At 39.8% G+C, this 17470-nt stretch overlaps 2 protein-coding genes and 1 long non-coding RNA gene across 3 annotated transcripts; all 3 read left to right on the top strand.

Moving 5' to 3' along the window:
* The first annotated feature begins 1737 nt into the window (after positions 1-1737).
* On the top strand, positions 1738-4668 carry LOC142183566 (uncharacterized). The gene has a single exon (XM_075258694.1). It carries the CDS (start codon positions 1738-1740, stop codon positions 4540-4542), a length of 2805 nt encoding a protein of 934 aa, XP_075114795.1. The 3' UTR covers positions 4543-4668.
* A 1378-nt stretch (positions 4669-6046) lies between these two features.
* LOC142219258 (uncharacterized) lies at positions 6047-7540 on the top strand. The gene is made up of 3 exons (XR_012717542.1): positions 6047-6286; positions 6714-6788; positions 7044-7540. It is a non-coding gene; the product is annotated as an uncharacterized LOC142219258 (long non-coding RNA).
* A 4350-nt stretch (positions 7541-11890) lies between these two features.
* On the top strand, positions 11891-14705 carry LOC142219257 (uncharacterized). Its single transcript, XM_075288204.1, is given in 2 exon segments — positions 11891-13923; positions 13925-14705. Coding segments are annotated over 2 exon segments (2814 nt in total).
* Positions 14706-17470: the final 2765 nt, after the last annotated feature.

Here is a 17470-nt window from a genome sequence, read left to right as displayed (position 1 = left end):
TTATAGTGCTCCCAGTGGGCCACACTTATCTTCTGTGAATTTTTACTCATTGTGCGTGATAAAAAAAATATAACTGCCTGTGTGCTATCAGATTGTGCCTGTCGATAATTGTGAATATAATAATAGCCCAATTTTTATTAGAAAACCAAGTAAAAATCCAGATAATCCAGAGAGTTCACTTACTTGTTCTAGTAACTGTAATTTAGTAAGCATCTTATTTTAACATGATGATATATGGATTGGTGTTCGCTAATGTACTCAGTATTTACGCACAGTGGCATAACTAGGAATGGCAGGGCCCCGTGGCGAACTTTTGACATGGGCCCCCCCGACACTGAAGATCTCGACCGAGTCCCTCCTACGCATTCCTGCGCGCTCTATTATGCCCCATAGTGGCCACTGCACACAGTATTATGTCCCATAGTGGCCCCTGCACACAGTATTATGCCCCATAGTGACCCCTGCACACAGTATTATGCCCCATAGTGGCCCCTGCACACAGTATTATGTCCCATAGTGGCCCCTGCACACAGTATTATGTCCCATAGTGGCCCCTGCACACAGTATTATGCCCCATAGTGGCCCCTGCACACAGTATTATGCCCCATAGTGGCCACTGCACACAGTATTATGTCCCATAGTGGCCCCTGCACACAGTATTATGTCCCATAGTGGCCCCTACAGGACTAAATACTGACACGTCACCCGCTGACCGCTATACCAGGACAATTGTGGATAAAAAAATCTGGTCATGTGCATTACAATTTAGTAACTCCATGTGCCTCATATTAATAGCAGTTAACCCCATCATGTCCCTCACATTAACCCTTATGTACCTCACATAAGAGTTACTGATATGTGAGAGACATGGAGGTAATAATAAAGTATCTTCATTATTATTACCCCCATATGTCTCACATATTAGTAACTCTTATGGTGAGGCACACAGGGGTTAATGTGAGGGACATGATAGGGTTAACTGCTATTAATATGAGGCACATGGAGTTACTAAAACAAAAGTAATCACCCCAAATGCCTGATATTAATAAGTATAGTAACCCCAGTATGTACCAGTTTTCTTTCTTCAGTTTCATTTTCCTGGAGCAGCTTCTTCTTCTTCTCTTGTGTGCAGCTCGGCAGGAATAAGCCCCGCCTCCTGGGCTCTCCTCAGCCCTCTCATTGGTGGGCAGAGGACAGGCAGAGAAAGGGAGGGGGGGGGGAGAGAGGGAGCGTCCTGAAGTGCTGAGAGGAGCCAGACCTGAAGCTCCTGTGTGTCAGCCATTGCTGCAGCTTCGGGGCCCCCTGTTGGTGGAAAGTATTCCAGCAACAGGGGGCCCCGATCATTATACTCGGGGGTCCAAAAAGACCTCCGAGAATAATGATAGCAGCGGTAGCAGCTGTCACCGGGCCCCTGATGTCCCGGGCCCTGTGGCAGCTGCCTCTGCTGCTATGGCGGTAGTTACGCCACTGTTTACGCACCATTCAGGAATCAAAGGTAACATAAGGCATAGTTACCGAATAATAAAAATGACACAAACATTTCCAAAAATACATATACCATAAAACATGATTCATCAGCACTTTTGATTCTTCTTTTCCTTGCTATGTTCATGGGTAATAAGAGGAACTGGTAAAGTGGTATCTATATTGCAAAATGACCTTTGAGTTAAATTCTAGTTATACAAGACCTACAAATAAAGCTTTAGCTCATTTTGCTGCAGGGCGAGATCTGATAACATGGATGTTATTTTTCGTCTGGTCTGCATTGCCTTTTTCATCTCCATTAAGTCTCCATGTCTTGGTATGCTAAGGAAGCACTGTGACATCATAGAGAAGGAATATTTTGATATCTATAACACTAGAGCTTCTATGGATTTTGACGGATTTGACAAACTAAACTTCAGCCTTGCAGCAGCCTGTAAGTCCTATAACACTTCTGTAATAGATCACTTGGAAGAAGTTCCTGTAGAAACAGACTGGCTTTATCTCAAGATATTTTATGTCCACGTTAAAGCACAAGCTTTCTCCCATCTTACAAACCTAAGTTACATTTATATATATGGTGATTTTGTGATTTCACCTGTGGTGTTTCAGGGGCTTAAGAAACTCTCTGTATTGTGGCTACGAGAATCAAACAACCATATCATTGAAGAACTTGACTTAGGAGGACTGTGTATGCTGCAGGAACTTCAACTCAGAGATTCCCCCTTTTCATCTCTGAATAAATCCTTATTTGACAACCTTCATCAACTGAAACATCTTATTCTGCATGAAAATTCCATTGAAACCTTATCTTCAGTAACTCAGTATCTTCCTAAACTACAAAGTCTGGAAAAATTATCTCTTATTAATAACAATATAATTGCATACAGAGAGACTGACTGCCTATTCAATGAGCATCCTACAGGTAATATCACTCACATACATTTTAATATAACCTATTTGAACATTCATGGAATACAAGCTACTATACTGGAAAACAACTCATTCTGTAACTTTCCAAGGTTATCCTTTTTTAAACCTAATATAGATTGTTCAGTCTTAAAATCTTTAAATAGTTCTGGGATCCAAAAAGTTGACTCCATTTCGTTTTCCTATTCTCAGTTTTCTACCTTCCACATCTGCATTTATGTATCGCTCTCTCGGATAAAGGAACTTCAGCTGACAAATAATTATATTAAATTTATCCATACATCTAATGGATCTTGCAACGTTCTACGTGTTCTAGATTTATCATTCAATGAGATCGAACATGTGGCTGCATCTCAAATGAAGCGATTAAGAAACCTGAAGGAGCTCAACTTGTCAAACAATAAAATTACCTCTACTAAAATTTGCTCGGAGAACATTTCCATGGAGCTTGTTTCTCTTAACTTGGCTTCTAACTATTTAATAGCTTTAAAACAAGATCAATTTAAATGCCTTAAACAATTGAAAGCACTTTCACTGAATGACAATAAGATCCAGACAGTCGGTGAGTATTCATTTCGTGGCATGAAGAATCTGGAGGTTCTGCATCTGGATAACAATAATATCTACAGTTTGGGTGAACTTGCATTTGGAGATCTGATTTCATTAAAACAATTGACGTTGAATGAAAATTTCCTAGAACACATTGATGACTGGGCTTTCAGAGATTTAACAATGCTTGAAGAGATTGCAATTGGCTTTACAAATATGGAGTCCATGTGGTGGTCGAAGACAATGCAGTCACTAAAAAAAATGACCCTGAAGAATCTTGATACATCTCTGACCATTGAATATGACTTTTTCAATAATTTTCCTTACTTTGAAAGTTTGAGCGTTGACGCTACTTATGTGTTGGTTGATAATTGTGATTATTTTCCATTTGAGAAAATCAAAGAACTGTATTTAATAAATATCTATTCTCTTCTCTGCGATGAATTAGCATTTCCAACAGCCCTGGAGAAATTTACAAATTTGGAAAGCCTACATTTAATAGCAGATGTGAGTTCACCATCTGAAAGAGACATCTTTCATTCTTCACTAGAAAATTTAACAAAACTTACTTTTTTTCACATTGAAAATATAAATGTACTGGACGACGGCTCAGCATTAAATGTACACAAACTATTTCTAGGCTTGAAAAATCTGCAAATTCTACATATTGTGAATTCAGGAATAGAGGACTACGGTAAAAATATGTTGTTTCAGGATTTAAAATCAGTCACATTTTTAATGGTGGAGAATGAAAAAATATATCAAATTCTAAACAACGTGTTTTCTGATATGGTTAGTTTAAAATATGTTTTTTTCCCAACGACAAGTTTCTCTTGTAACTGTGATCTGTCATGGCTGACTCAGTGGGTGACATATGAAAAACAAGTTGAATTCCTTGAGTTTTATGATCATTTTTGTTTTGTCAATGCTCAGATACAACCTTCACACTTAGTCTCCTTCTTGGAAGACAAATGTAATACTGAGCTAGGTTTCATTGCATTCATAGCTACATTAGTCAGTACTTTAATATTTATGTGCATCTCCCTCTTCTATGAAAGTATCTGGTGGTATCTTCTGTACATGTTCTATACAATTAAATGTTGGCTGAATAATAGGCAGAGAATAGGAGACCACTATGAGTATGATGTATTTGTATCATATAATGCCCACAATGAGCAGTGGGTAACAGAGCAGCTTCTTCCTAACCTGGAGCAAAATGGTCCTCCTTTCTTTAAAGTGTGTATCCATAACCGAGACTTTGAGATCGGTAGAGACATCGTAGACAACATTGTGGACAGTATGTATAGCAGTAGGCGGACAATCTGTGTTATCACTCGCAGTTACCTCCAAAGTAACTGGTGCTCCCTGGAGATAAGAATGGCAACCTACAGGCTTGTAGCAGAGAGTAAGGATTCCCTTATCCTGATATTCCTGGATAACATCCCCAGAGAAGAACTTCAACTTCACCACAGGCTCACTAAGATATTAGACAAGAAAACTTACCTGAAGTGGCCAGAAGATGGAGATGGGCAGCAACTGTTTTGGGCCAGACTGCGGAAAGTTATTGCTGGTCATACCTAATATTACTAGAAGTCATAGGATGTATATACTTTAATTTTCACATATTTTAGCTAAATCAGACGTATTATATTATAAGTTTCTATACTTAGCAGGTTTAATAGTTAACTATTGATGACCTATCCTTAAAGGGGCTCTATCAGCAAAATCCTGCAGATAGAGCCCCACATATGCGTGCATAGCCTTTAAAAAGGCTATTCAGGCACCGTAAAAGTTAAATTAAACTACCCCCCGTTTTAAAATAATAACTTATAAAAGAATGTTCTCTACTTATGGAATGTGCACCCTGGGCGGGCATTAAGGGTGCGCCGTCTTCTTCTTCCCCGCCTCTTCTTCCTCTGACGTCTTCGGGTCCCGTCCTCCTCCGGCGCTTGCTCGCGGACACTGATAAAAAAAAAAATAGCCCGGGCGCATGCGCAGTAGCCGTAGTAGAAGCCGCGTGCTAACGGGGGGTTAGTTTAATTTAACTTTTACGGTGCCTGAATAGCCTTTTTAAAGGCTATGCACGCATATGTGGGGCTCTATCTGCAGGATTTTGCTGATAGAGCCCCTTTAAAATAGCTCAGCAATATCTGATCAGTTTGGGGTTCAACAGTCACAACCCCCATAGAACAGTTCCTTTTCTAGTCTCCTTGTTCAAAAGCATAATTTTGGCTTATTACAACATACAGGAGCCTAAAGGGAGCCTACCACCTCCCCCAAGGATATTCAACTGACACCACCATGTTATAGAGCACATTATAGTGTAAAACAACCTACCTTTGTTAAGTATGACTTTTTTTTTTTTTGTAGATTTTGAAAAGTTTTTGAAGTTGACTATGCTAGGGGCCAGTAGATTCCCTTTATGTTTTCCAGGACTTTGCTGTGTTTTCTATTCTAGGGACAGGTCATCAATGTGTGTTTGGAAGGTATTGCTGCTTTATATATTAAAGTTAACTTGGCTAAGCTGTAATACCAAATATTGAGGCATGGACATACTGTGTAGGAACAGCAGTATAAGAGCTTTCTTGTTCAAGGTACCCCTTTGCTTATTTATGGTGTCATGGAAATAAGATTCCCACACTCATACACTGACAGTCTATCCTGAGATTATCAGTATTAGATATGTTAAGGTCCAACATCCAGGACACCCACAGATCAGCAGCTCCAGGACAGCATGGCTCCAGGTAATGTACCAGCAGTTTTAGTCACTGCTGCGCTATCCCATTGACGTTTATGGAACAGATACATCTAAAGCTGCCACTACAGTTGGCCACCCAGCCACCCAGCATACAAACATTACTGGAAGCTGCGCTGATCTGTGGGGGCTCTAGGTGAGGTGGAAGTTGTTTCATGGAGCCGTTCACATCAAATGTTTTTTGATTGATGCAGAAAAATTCAGTATGTCCAATTTTTTCCAGAATCTTGCCCAATAACCTCCTTTGTCTGGGTATATCTTAAATTGCTTGTTTGGCTAACATTTTATAATTATAATGAAAACTAATCTAATGAAATGATAATATAAACATTGATTAATGTCTGTTATTTCTCTGATCTGTAAATTCATTTTGCAAAGAAAAATGTAACTCAACAACCCCATGGCACAGTGTACCAATGTCATAAGATATATAGTATATGGCATAGACATCCCAGGAACTCTGGGAAATAAGACAAGAACAAGTCTCTACAATTTACTCATCGCTGAGAGATGAAGAGCAGGAGCTGACACTCACCTCCATAACTGCACAGTGTCACCACCATCATGAAGGTAAGACTGGGGGACTCAGGGTGAGGGGTGTTGAAAAAGTAGATGCCAACACTCGAGGAGGGGACCATAATTATCACTGCTTAGGGCTGAATCCAAATCAATTTTCAGTCTGGGATTGTTACACTTCATGTCATTAATGAGATTTTCCAGTCCAAATGCATCTTTTATTTTGCTGATGTGTCCATAGGATTGGTCAACAGTATCTGATCTATGGGGGTCTTAATTAAGTTATAGGATCAGAGCAACAGCCCCGTCCCCTTTACAGCAATGGTGCAAACTGCGTCTGCTTCCCTTTCCACTGCATTTGCTCAGAGGCTGCTGGAATAGGTGATTCATTGCAGGGTCCAAGTGTCAGATTTCCTTAGATTAGATTCTGATGACCTGCATTTGGGACTGGCAAATTTACAGGCTTTCTATCCTTTCTTAGATGTCATTGTCAGCATGGTAGAAAGAAAATCAGTAGGAGGATCCACGCTTCAGATATTTATGTGAACACAAATGGGTAAGTGATCTGACTTTCTATTTTGTTTTATATTGTTAAATTTTTTTGTGTTCACTTTAACACATTATTTATACCCATTCATTTAGGACACCACGTCACACACCTTTCTCCCTCACAGATTATGCACATATGATCAGCCAATATTGGATAGACACTCCAGCACATCTGTCTTTTCCTTTTTTTTTTCTTTCTTTTTTCTATATTTGCTGTATTAATTTATATAATATTTTTTATTTTTCACTATCTGTTCCTTAGCTCTTGAGGAGTGAAGTATAACTTTGCAAGAACATGGTTGGATGGCTCCTTGAAGCAGAAAATTTGGGAGTGTACTGGAGCCCAAGCAGATTTGTAGATTTTTAAATATTCATATTCCAAGAAGAAACCCTGAGGTCGCTGGAGTCTCATCCTCATGATTCAAAAGAGAAATTCTGGTCCAGAAAGGTACAGAGGAGTCTATATTGCCATCTTTTCTATTGGACCCTTTTTAACTACAAATGGACAAATCTGAAGATCATTTAGACTCTAACCTAATTGCCTTGAGGATATTCATACGTTCACTGTTTTCCTGGTATGACATTCATATTCTGTTCATTGATAAGCATTGAAGACAAAGCCATGGAAATTATGTGACAAAGCAAATATAAGGCTGTATTATATTGGTCATATAAACTGACTTGTAGAATATGACTGACAGACCCAACTGGGATCTCATCCGACCGGATCTTTGATTTTTGTGTTTCTTATGGAGTTGATTTGTACATAGAGTATTTTTATGTATAGTTAAGAGCATATATATATATATATATATATATATATATATATATATATATATATATATATATATATATATATATATCATGTTCTTGATATAATCTGGGGAGCCCGTCTGGTCAGGGACCCTCCTATGGCCTGCTCCAGTGCTCTCTTATAGGAAGATGATATGACAAGTATATGAGTAACCTCAGTAACCACATTCAATTGCAGCATGAACACTTTGGATGAATAGCTACAGTACTGTGAAAATGTTTTAAGAGATGTGTAGAAAATAGTGTTTATAATGTTTTTGTCAATTAACAAAATTAAGTGAATGAACAAAAGAGAAATCTCAATAATATCAATATTCGGTGCATGCATCTTAGTGTTTCGAAGTGTGTGATTTCTAGCGTATTCCTATTATGTAACAGGCACTGATGCCGTTATTTGATCTTTAGAACATGTGCTAATACATTATTTAACCATTAAGAGCTTTGGAGTTCTTACTACTTGGTGCATGGCACATGGCCTACAAATGTCTGTCTTGCTACTTCCTGAATGTTGGGACAGGGTGGTAACATGGGAGCCCCCAGATCTCAGGGATTTCGGTTTATGTAGTTAACTTTGGGTATTAGCCCAGGATTCACACAGCGACGAAGAGGATCAGAGTCAGTGTCAACACCCAGCATACCCGGGTAAGTGCTGAGATCCCATGCTCCCGAGGGGGCCGACTCAATTGCCAGATGATGACTGTTACATACACTTTGCCTCTTTGGCCACGTAGACCGTTTTAACTGCAAGACGCGAGTATGCCATTACAACTATCTGCATGGCTGTGTAAGCATTTAATTGACACAAATAGTATAAAGCTCATTTAAAACATCCTAAACTCATAGTGTATAGAAAGACCAGGTTTATAAACCCTGCCCCAATATTAAATACACCCTGAGCACAATATACATGTGCCGTACCATTGCTAAAGTGCATGTATTATACCCAACAATGGAAACACACACTCCAAAAAAAGGTAATAAAGCTCCAAGCATTGTTACATCTGTGCAAACTCCGTACCTAAAATAATCGCCACATTGTAACCTGAGGTCTCTTCAGATGCCAGGGTATAATAGAGACCAAGGGGAGGGGACAGAATAAAAGCAAACATTCATACCTTACACCTCCCCTGATCCATGCACTGAGAAGACAATACTGTACATTCTCAAGACTGAATGAAATGACATCAAGGTGTTACCAGATGTTTATGACGACTAAAAAGAAAATCCAAAGAATGCGACATGAGAAATGGAGGCGCAGACCCAATTATACAATATGAGACACAAATAGAATAAAAGCCAATTAAAGTATCCTAAACTCATAGTATATAGTAAGACCAGGTATATACACCCTGCCCCAATATTAAATACACCCTGAGTACAATATACATGTGCCGTACCTCTCCTCCTGAGAGCTGACAGGAGATGAGAAGAATCATGAGGGGAGAAGATGAGGTGCCTGCGGAATCCACAATGTCAGTGTACTGTGCCTGTGTGACAGGAATATGACTGTGTATACCTGCTACAGGCTGTATATGGCGGCATTGGAATGACTATAGGCTTCAGCCACAGGGTCAGGAGTGTGAGGGAGAGATCTCACTGACTGAAGAACCTGCTGCCTTCCCTGCAACTTGAGTGTAGTCTGTGAGGTGAGGAGTGACTGACTGGCTGCATCATCCACCATTTTATGCTGCCTGTGCCAGTGCTATATCTCCTCAGTCCTCACAGTGTCTCCTGCTGCTGATGCACCTCTTCCCCATGTAAAGTGCTCTAACCACATACTCCCCAACTTTTAAAGGACAATAAAAGGGACAAAATGTGGGCGGGCCGTGGCAAATTTTAGCTCCACCCACTTCTAAATTGACTCCACCCATCCCCACCTAGTTCTCATTGGGTACACCTTGCACGCCACAGCTCTCCCCTCACAGTACACCCAACCATCCCACATCTCCCCCCCTACACAGTACACCCTGCACCCCACATTTCACCCCCCCACAGTACACCCATGCATCCAACACCTCTCCCCCCACAGTCAACCTTGCACCCCACATCCCCCATAGTATACTCTGTACCCCACAGTACATCCTGAACCCCACATTACCCCCCCCACACACACATAGTACACTCTGAACCCCACATCTCTCCCCCACACATAGTACACCCTACATCCCACATTTATCCCCTCACACAGACAGTACACCCATGTACCCCACATATTTCCCTCACACACAGTCAACCTTGCACCCCACACCCCCCACGGTACACCCTGCACCCCACAGTATACCCTGAGTCCCACATTTCTCCCCCTCAAACACAGTTCACCCTGCATCTCCCCCCCCCCAGTACCTTAGACCACACATCTCTCCATCTCTTCCTCCCTGCACAGGATACAAAGACACGCCTACCTAGTCACGTGACCGTGTGATGTCACACAGGTCCTTCTGAGTACAGGAGTCAGACTTTCCCCTGATCACCTGCGCTCTTATCCCAGTTACAACCTTATTACTGTTATAAGAGCAGATGGTGATCGGGGGAAAGTTTGTTAATAAACAAAACACTTCAGGGGCAGAGCGGGACATGCAGTATGTCATGTGGGACCGCGGGACAGGAGTTTAAAATCGAGACTGTCCCACGGAATGAAAATGCCCCCAAAAGTGACATAATGGTGGGGGCGCATGGTGTCACTGTCCCCAGGAAGCAATTTTGGTTAATTAATATTAATTAGTGGCAATGTGTGTTGTTTTTTGCTACATTTATAATTTGGTTTGTTCTAATTATGTCCTCCCCTATTTCCTGAGGTAATCTACGAATGGTGCTTACCATGGGGTTAAGCAAGGTCAGCTGTGCCCAGCACGAGCAGGTTCTAGAAGTTTCCAGATGTTCTGCCCAGTAACAGGTCATCAGCTGATTGGATTACAGATGTTCTGCCTAGCTACCAGGTCAACAGCTGATTGGGCAGATGTTTCCAGTGGCGGCAGATTTGTACATAAAAGACAGCTCAGCTGTAATTGTGTGCCAGTTTCCCTGAGGAGAATCATCTGAGGAAGAAAGGCAGCGCCCACCCGCCCACCCTAATGGTTTGGGTTATCAGAATTGTTGTGATGTTTTATTAGAGGGGGTGTTAGTCGCCCAGCTACTGCTGGGTGGACTTGATGGTCAAGTCAAATTATTGTTGTTATGGTTGTGTATTTATTTGATTATTTATTTGTTTATTTATCTATCAATTATTTTTATTGGTTCATTAAAATATTTAATAATTTATGTTGGTAACCCCTTAATAAAACATCACAGCCAAGTTTTACACCACTAAAAAGTTGTCGTGTCTTTATTTATTTATTTATATTTGATTTAATAATGATGTTTATTTTATGGTATTATTGCTAGTATATCCTGTGGGTCATGTGACACCATGCGGGACGATTGGGAGCTATGTAACCATCACCTCAGAGACCCAGTGTCAGTGCCCTCTCTTACACTGGGTTCACACCATCACCTGGGTTTTCATTATTTGGGTCCAGCCCAGGTTCACATCACATAAAGGCCACATTATTACAGACCTTTGCGGTTTCGGAAATCGCAGCATGTCAATTATAAGTATGAAAACGCTAGTGGTTTCCCTATAGGTATAATTGAAGCAGAAAGTCCTTGGAGGAAAACTCTGTGGACTGTCTGTGAAAAGTGTTTCCTTGCCGTGGGCTGCTACGTGAGCCCTCAGCCTAAATTGGCTTTACATAGTATAGAAAACTCACAGGGCTTCTTGGAACCTATCTATATAAGTTAGGTCAAAGGGAAAGTGACTTTATTATATTTTGGGTTCTCTTTAGACCCCTGAGTATAATCGGTGGAGGCTCAGGAGAGGTGTAAGGAATGAATATTTGTTTTTATTTTGACACCCTACAGCAATGATCAGCAGTGCAGCTCAATGCATGATCCATGCAAGAGTGCAACCGCAGAGACCGCATGCCCAGTGTGAATATTCCCCTGCCGCACATCGGACAATTCACGTGCAGAATGCCGTTCAGACACTCCGCACCTAAACCTAACAGGCTGAGATAGATAGCGAAGACCGGGTCATAACAAGCAGTTTCCTTATAGGTGTAGTTGAAGCAGAAAGTCCGCAGAGAAACCTTACATGTACAGTATGATGAGTCATCTGCACTTACGTTTCCCCTTCTTTAGCTGTAAGAGGAACTGATATATCTATTCTAAAATGACCCTTCCGTTAAATCTGGTTATAGAAGCAGTACAAGAAACTACAATAGCTTTAAGTCATTTTGCTGCAGGACGAGATCTGATAACATGGATGTTATTTTTCGTCTGGTCTGCTTTGCCTTTTTCATCTCCATTAAGTCTCCATGTCTTGGTATGCTAAGGAAGCACTGTGACATCATAGAGAAGGAATATTTTGATATCTATAACACTAGAACTTCTTTGGATTTTGATGGATTTGACAAACTAAACTTCAGCCTTGCAGCAGCCTGTAAGTCCTATAACACTTCTGTAATAGATCACTTGGAAGAAGTTCCTGTAGAAACAGACTGGCTTTATCTCGAGATATTTAATGTCCAAGTTAAAGCGCAAGCTTTCTCCCATCTTACAAACCTAAGTTACATTTATATATCTGGTGATTTTGTGATTTCACCTTTGGTCTTTCAGGGGCTTAAGAAACTCTCTGTTTTGTGGCTACGAGAATCACAAAACCATACCATTGAGGAACTTGACTTAGGAGGACTGTGTATGCTGCAGGAACTTCAACTAAGACATTTTCCCTTTTCATCTCTGAAAAAATCCATATTTGACAACCTTCAACTTCAACTGAAACATCTTATTCTGGAAGACTGTTCCATTGGAAATTTATCTTCAGTAACTCAGTATCTTCCTAAACTACAAAGTCTGCAAAAGTTGTCTATTATTTATAATGCTATAACTGCATACAGAGAGACCGACTGCCTATTCAGTGAAGACCCTACAGGTAATATCAGTGCCTTACATTTTAATATAACCTATTTGAACATTGTGGGAGCACAAAGTGAAATACTGGAAAACAACTCATTCTGTAACTTTCCGAGGTTATCCTTTTTTAAACCTGGAATAGATTATTCAGCCCTAAAATTTTTAAAGCGTTCTGGGATTCAAAAAGTTGATTCAATTTCATTTTCTGATTCTCAGTTTCCCAGTTTCCACATCTGTGTTTATGTATCGCTCTTTCAGATACAGGAACTTCAGCTGACAAATAATGACATTACTTTTATCCATACATCTAATGGATCTTGCAACGTTCTACGTGTTCTAGATTTATCATTCAACTACATCGAACATTTGGCTGCATCTCAAATGAAGCGATTAAGAAACCTGAAGGAGCTCAATTTGTCAAACAATAAAATTACCTCTATTAAAATTTGCTCGGAGAACATTTCCATGGAGCTTGTTTCTCTTAACATCTCATTTAACTATTTAACATCTCTAACACAAGATCAATTTGAATGCCTTAAACAACTCAAAGAACTTTCACTGAATTACAATAAGATCCAGATAATCGGTGAGTATTCATTTCGTGGCATGAAGAATCTGGAGGTTCTGCATCTTGGTAACAATTATATCTACAGTTTGGGTGAACTTGCATTTGGAGATCTATTTTCATTAAAACAATTGACATTGAATGAAAATTTCCTAGATCACATTGATGACTGGGCTTTTAAGGACCTAACAACGCTTGAAGAGATTGCACTTGGCTTTAAAAGTATGGAGTCTATGCGGTGGTCACAGCCAATGCAGTCACTAAAAAAGATGACCCTGAAGACCCTTGATACATCTCTGACCATTGAATCTAAATTTTTTAAACTTTTGCTTTTCATTGAAAGTTTGAGCGTTCATGCTCCGTATGTGTGGATCGACAATTGTGATTATTTTCCATTTGAGAAAATCAAAGAACTGTATTTAAGAAATATCTATTCTCTTCTCTGCAATGATAAAGGATTTCCAAGAGCCCTGGAGAAATTTACTAATTTGGAAAGCTTATATATAATAGCAGCTGTGCGTTCACCATCTGAAAGAGACATCTTTCATTCTTCACTAGAAAATTTAACAAAACTTACTTTTTTTCACATTGAAAATACAAAAGTCCTCCACTATGGCTCAGCATTAAATGTACACAAACTATTTCTAGGCTTGAAAAATCTGCAAATTCTACATATTGTGAATTCAGGAATAGAGGACTACGGTAAAAATGTGTTGTTTAAGGATTTAAAATCAGTCACATTTTTAATGGTGGAGAATGAAAAAATTTATGGAATTCTAAACAACGTGTTTTCTGATATGGTTAGTTTAAAATATGTTTTTCCCAACGACAAGTTTCTCTTGTAATTGTGACCTGTCATGGCTGACTCAGTGGGTGACATATGAAAAACAAGTTGAATTCCTTGAGTTTTATGATCATTTTTGTTTTGTCAATGCTCAGATACAACCTTCACACTTAGTCTCCTTCTTGGAAGACAAATGTAATACTGAGCTAGGTTTCATTGCATTCATAGCTACATTAGTCAGTACTTTAATATTTATGTGCATCTCCCTCTTCTATGAAAGTATCTGGTGGTACCTTCTATACATGTTCTATACAATTAAATGTTGGCTGAATAATAGGCAGAGAATAGGAGACCACTATGAGTATGATGTATTTGTATCATATAATGCCCACAATGAGCAGTGGGTAACAGAGCAGCTTCTTCCTAACCTGGAACAAAATGGTCCTCCTTTCTTTAAAGTGTGTATCCATAACCGAGACTTTGAGATCGGCAGAGACATCGTAGACAACATTGTGGACAGTATGTATAGCAGTAGACGGACAATCTGTGTTATCACTCGCAGTTACCTCCAAAGTAACTGGTGCTCCCTGGAGATAAGAATGGCAACCTACAGGCTTGTAGCAGAGAGTAAGGATTACCTTATCCTGATATTCCTGGATAACATCCCCAGAGAAGAACTTCAACTTCACCACAAGCTCACTAAGATATTAGACAAGAAAACTTACCTGAAGTGGCCAGAAGATGGAGATGAGCAGCAACTGTTTTGGGCCAGACTGCGGAAAGTTATTGCTGGTCATACCAAGGATTACTAGAAGTCATAGGATGTATATACTTTAATTTTCACATATTTTAGCCAAATCAGATGTATTATATTATATTTTTCTATGCTTAGCAGGTTTAATAGTTAACGATTGATGACCTATCCTTAAAATAGCTCAGCAATATCTGATCAGTTTGGAGTTCAACAGTCAGAACCCCCATAGAACAGTTCCTTTTCTAGTCTCCTTGTTCAAAAGCATAAAATGTTTTGGCTTATTACAACATACCTAAAGGGAGCCTACCACCTCCTCCAAGGATATTCAACTGACACCACCATGTTATAGAGCACATTATAGTGTAAAACAACCTACCTTTGTTAAGTATGACTTTTTTTTTGTAGATTTTGAAAAGTTTTTGAATTGACTATGCTAGGGGCCAGTATATTCCCTTTATGTTTTCCAGGACTTTGCTATTTATGGTGTCATGGTTATGGTCATATCATATATACTAACGTGCAGGAGGCTGTATTCCTCCTGCAACTGGGTGTAAATGTACCAGTCCCAGTTGCAGAGGAAATCAGTCTCTAATAAAAAAAAAAAAAAAGTGATCAGATGTCCCTGAAGGTCTATTATGACCTTATAGGGACACAATCTGGACAAAAAAAAATTAATAGAAAAGTTTTAAAAAAATGTAAATAAAAAAAATAAAATAATACACCAATAAAACGCTATTATTAAAGGTTATAGTCCCACCCCCGACGACACTGTACAAGATAAAAATTATTGTAACTGTTGTGGAATTCCTATGACAGCAATTCCCCAGTAGCTGCTGGAAACCCTGGGGCGGGGCACAAGAGACAGTGAGCCCTACGCTGAAGTCCCCCACTGTCCCTTCATATTGCCAGGCCCTATAATACGTAATAGGCGGCAACCATGTAGACGATCCCTTCCTATATATGTGATACACAAAATGCAGACAAGATGAACAACAACAACTAGGGAAGTCAGCTAGCCAAGGGTCAGTAACAGTCGAGCGATGCAGTGCCAAATCGAAGTCCAAAAGAATAGTCAGTAGGGAAAGCCAGAGGTCAAGGATTAGAATACAAGTAATAACAGCGACAAAAAAAAGCAAGTACGCACAAGGCAATAGCAAGGACCAGTGTGAATGTGAGCCAAGACTAAATAGGGAGGAAGCACCTGCCCAGAACCTGATAGGAAGGCAGGCTGTCAATCACAGGGCAAGGCAAAAATTAACCACTTAATGAACAGAGGCAACAAGGGCAGAAGACGCGTGTGGTGCAAATTCAATTACAGAACTAGAGCCGTGTTCACACAGTGCAACTAAAAACCCTAAGCAAATTATCAAACTGCACACGCCTCCTGCGCCGCAGCACGCGAGCAGAGGGTGGCACAGAGACCCGAACAGGCAGAGAGGAAAAACGGAGAGTAACGGAGAGGAAAAACTTTTTTATAAAGTTTTTCAGAAGCACTTCGTGTTATTAAATAAGAAAAAAAAGTGAAAACCAGACACGATTTCCCTCCGATGTTGTTATAATTTTCCCGGATATAAAAAAAAAATTAAAACAAATGCAAAAATAAAAACAACATAAAAATAAAGGCCAACGTGTCACCGAAAAAAGACGCAGAAATTAGTTTAAAAACACATGATAAAAATATTACAGTCCTCAAAACTGCACATATAAAAAAAAAACCTAAAATGTTTCTGATCCAAGACTCCCACAGATCAGCAGCTCCAGGTAATGTACCAGCAGTTTTAGTCACTGTTTCGCTTCCCCATTGAAGTTTATGGAACAGCTACAACATCTAAAGCTCCCAGCATACAAACATTACTGGAAGCTGCGCTGTCGAAGAGCAGCTGATCTGGGTGGGTCCCGGGTGTGGTAATAGTTTTATCATGGGCCTATCCACATAAAATGTTTTTTTAATTGATCCATAAAAATTCAGTATGTTCAGTTGTTTTTTTTTTACAGATCTTGCCCAATAATAACCTGCTTTGCCTGGATATATCTTAAATTACTTGTGTTAACAGATTATATTATTAGTAAATGAAAACTAATCTAATGAAATGAAAATCTAAAAATTGCTTAATGTCTGTTATTTCTCTGTTCTGTACATGAATTTTATAATGTAAATTATGTAATGTAATGTAAATGTAACTCAACAACCCCATGGCATAGTGTACCAATGTCATAAGATATATGTGGAATAGACATCCCAGGAACTTTAGAAAATAAGACAAGAACAAGTCTCTACAATTTGCACAGATGATAGATGAAGAAGCAGGAGCTGTCACTCACCTCCATAACTGCACACGGTCACCACCATCATGAAGGTAAGACTGGGGTACTCGGGTGAGGGATTTTGAAAATATAGATGCCAACACTCGAGGAGGGGATCATAATTATCACTGCTTAGGGCTTAAAGGGGTTGTCCCATGAAGCATCCTATCTATACTGCTAGTTTATGTGGATTTAAGACATTTCCTAAATACATTGCTTTATCAAAACTGCTTTGTTTGACCGCTATCTTAATTTATTCACTTCATTGTTTACACTCAGTTTCTATGGCCACGAGGCTTATCTGCTCAGTTCCCAAGTGATGTAGCTGCCTGCTCTCAGGGGGGGAGGGATGGGCTGAGTGCTCAGCAGCAGCTCTGAGCTGTTTATATGTGACAAGTAACGGAGCTCCTCAGATAGGGGAGGGGGGACGTGAGAGCTCCAGCATTTCTGATTCTGGTTTAATTGAATTTGGCTGATAAGGGCTGAGATAAGGAGTCCGTTACCTCTGTATGTAATGCA

This window comes from Leptodactylus fuscus, chromosome 10 (genome assembly GCF_031893055.1).
Source record: "Leptodactylus fuscus isolate aLepFus1 chromosome 10, aLepFus1.hap2, whole genome shotgun sequence".
Classification (NCBI taxonomy): Eukaryota; Metazoa; Chordata; class Amphibia; order Anura; family Leptodactylidae; genus Leptodactylus; species Leptodactylus fuscus.
Note: the sequence above shows the minus strand (reverse complement) of the source record. Positions and strands in the feature narration are given on the sequence as shown.

Bases quoted from the DNA above. Each gene is read 5' to 3' on its own strand.
- LOC142183566 (XM_075258694.1), top strand. From the start codon at position 1,738: ATGGATGTTATTTTTCGTCTGGTCTGCATTGCCTTTTTCATCTCCATT.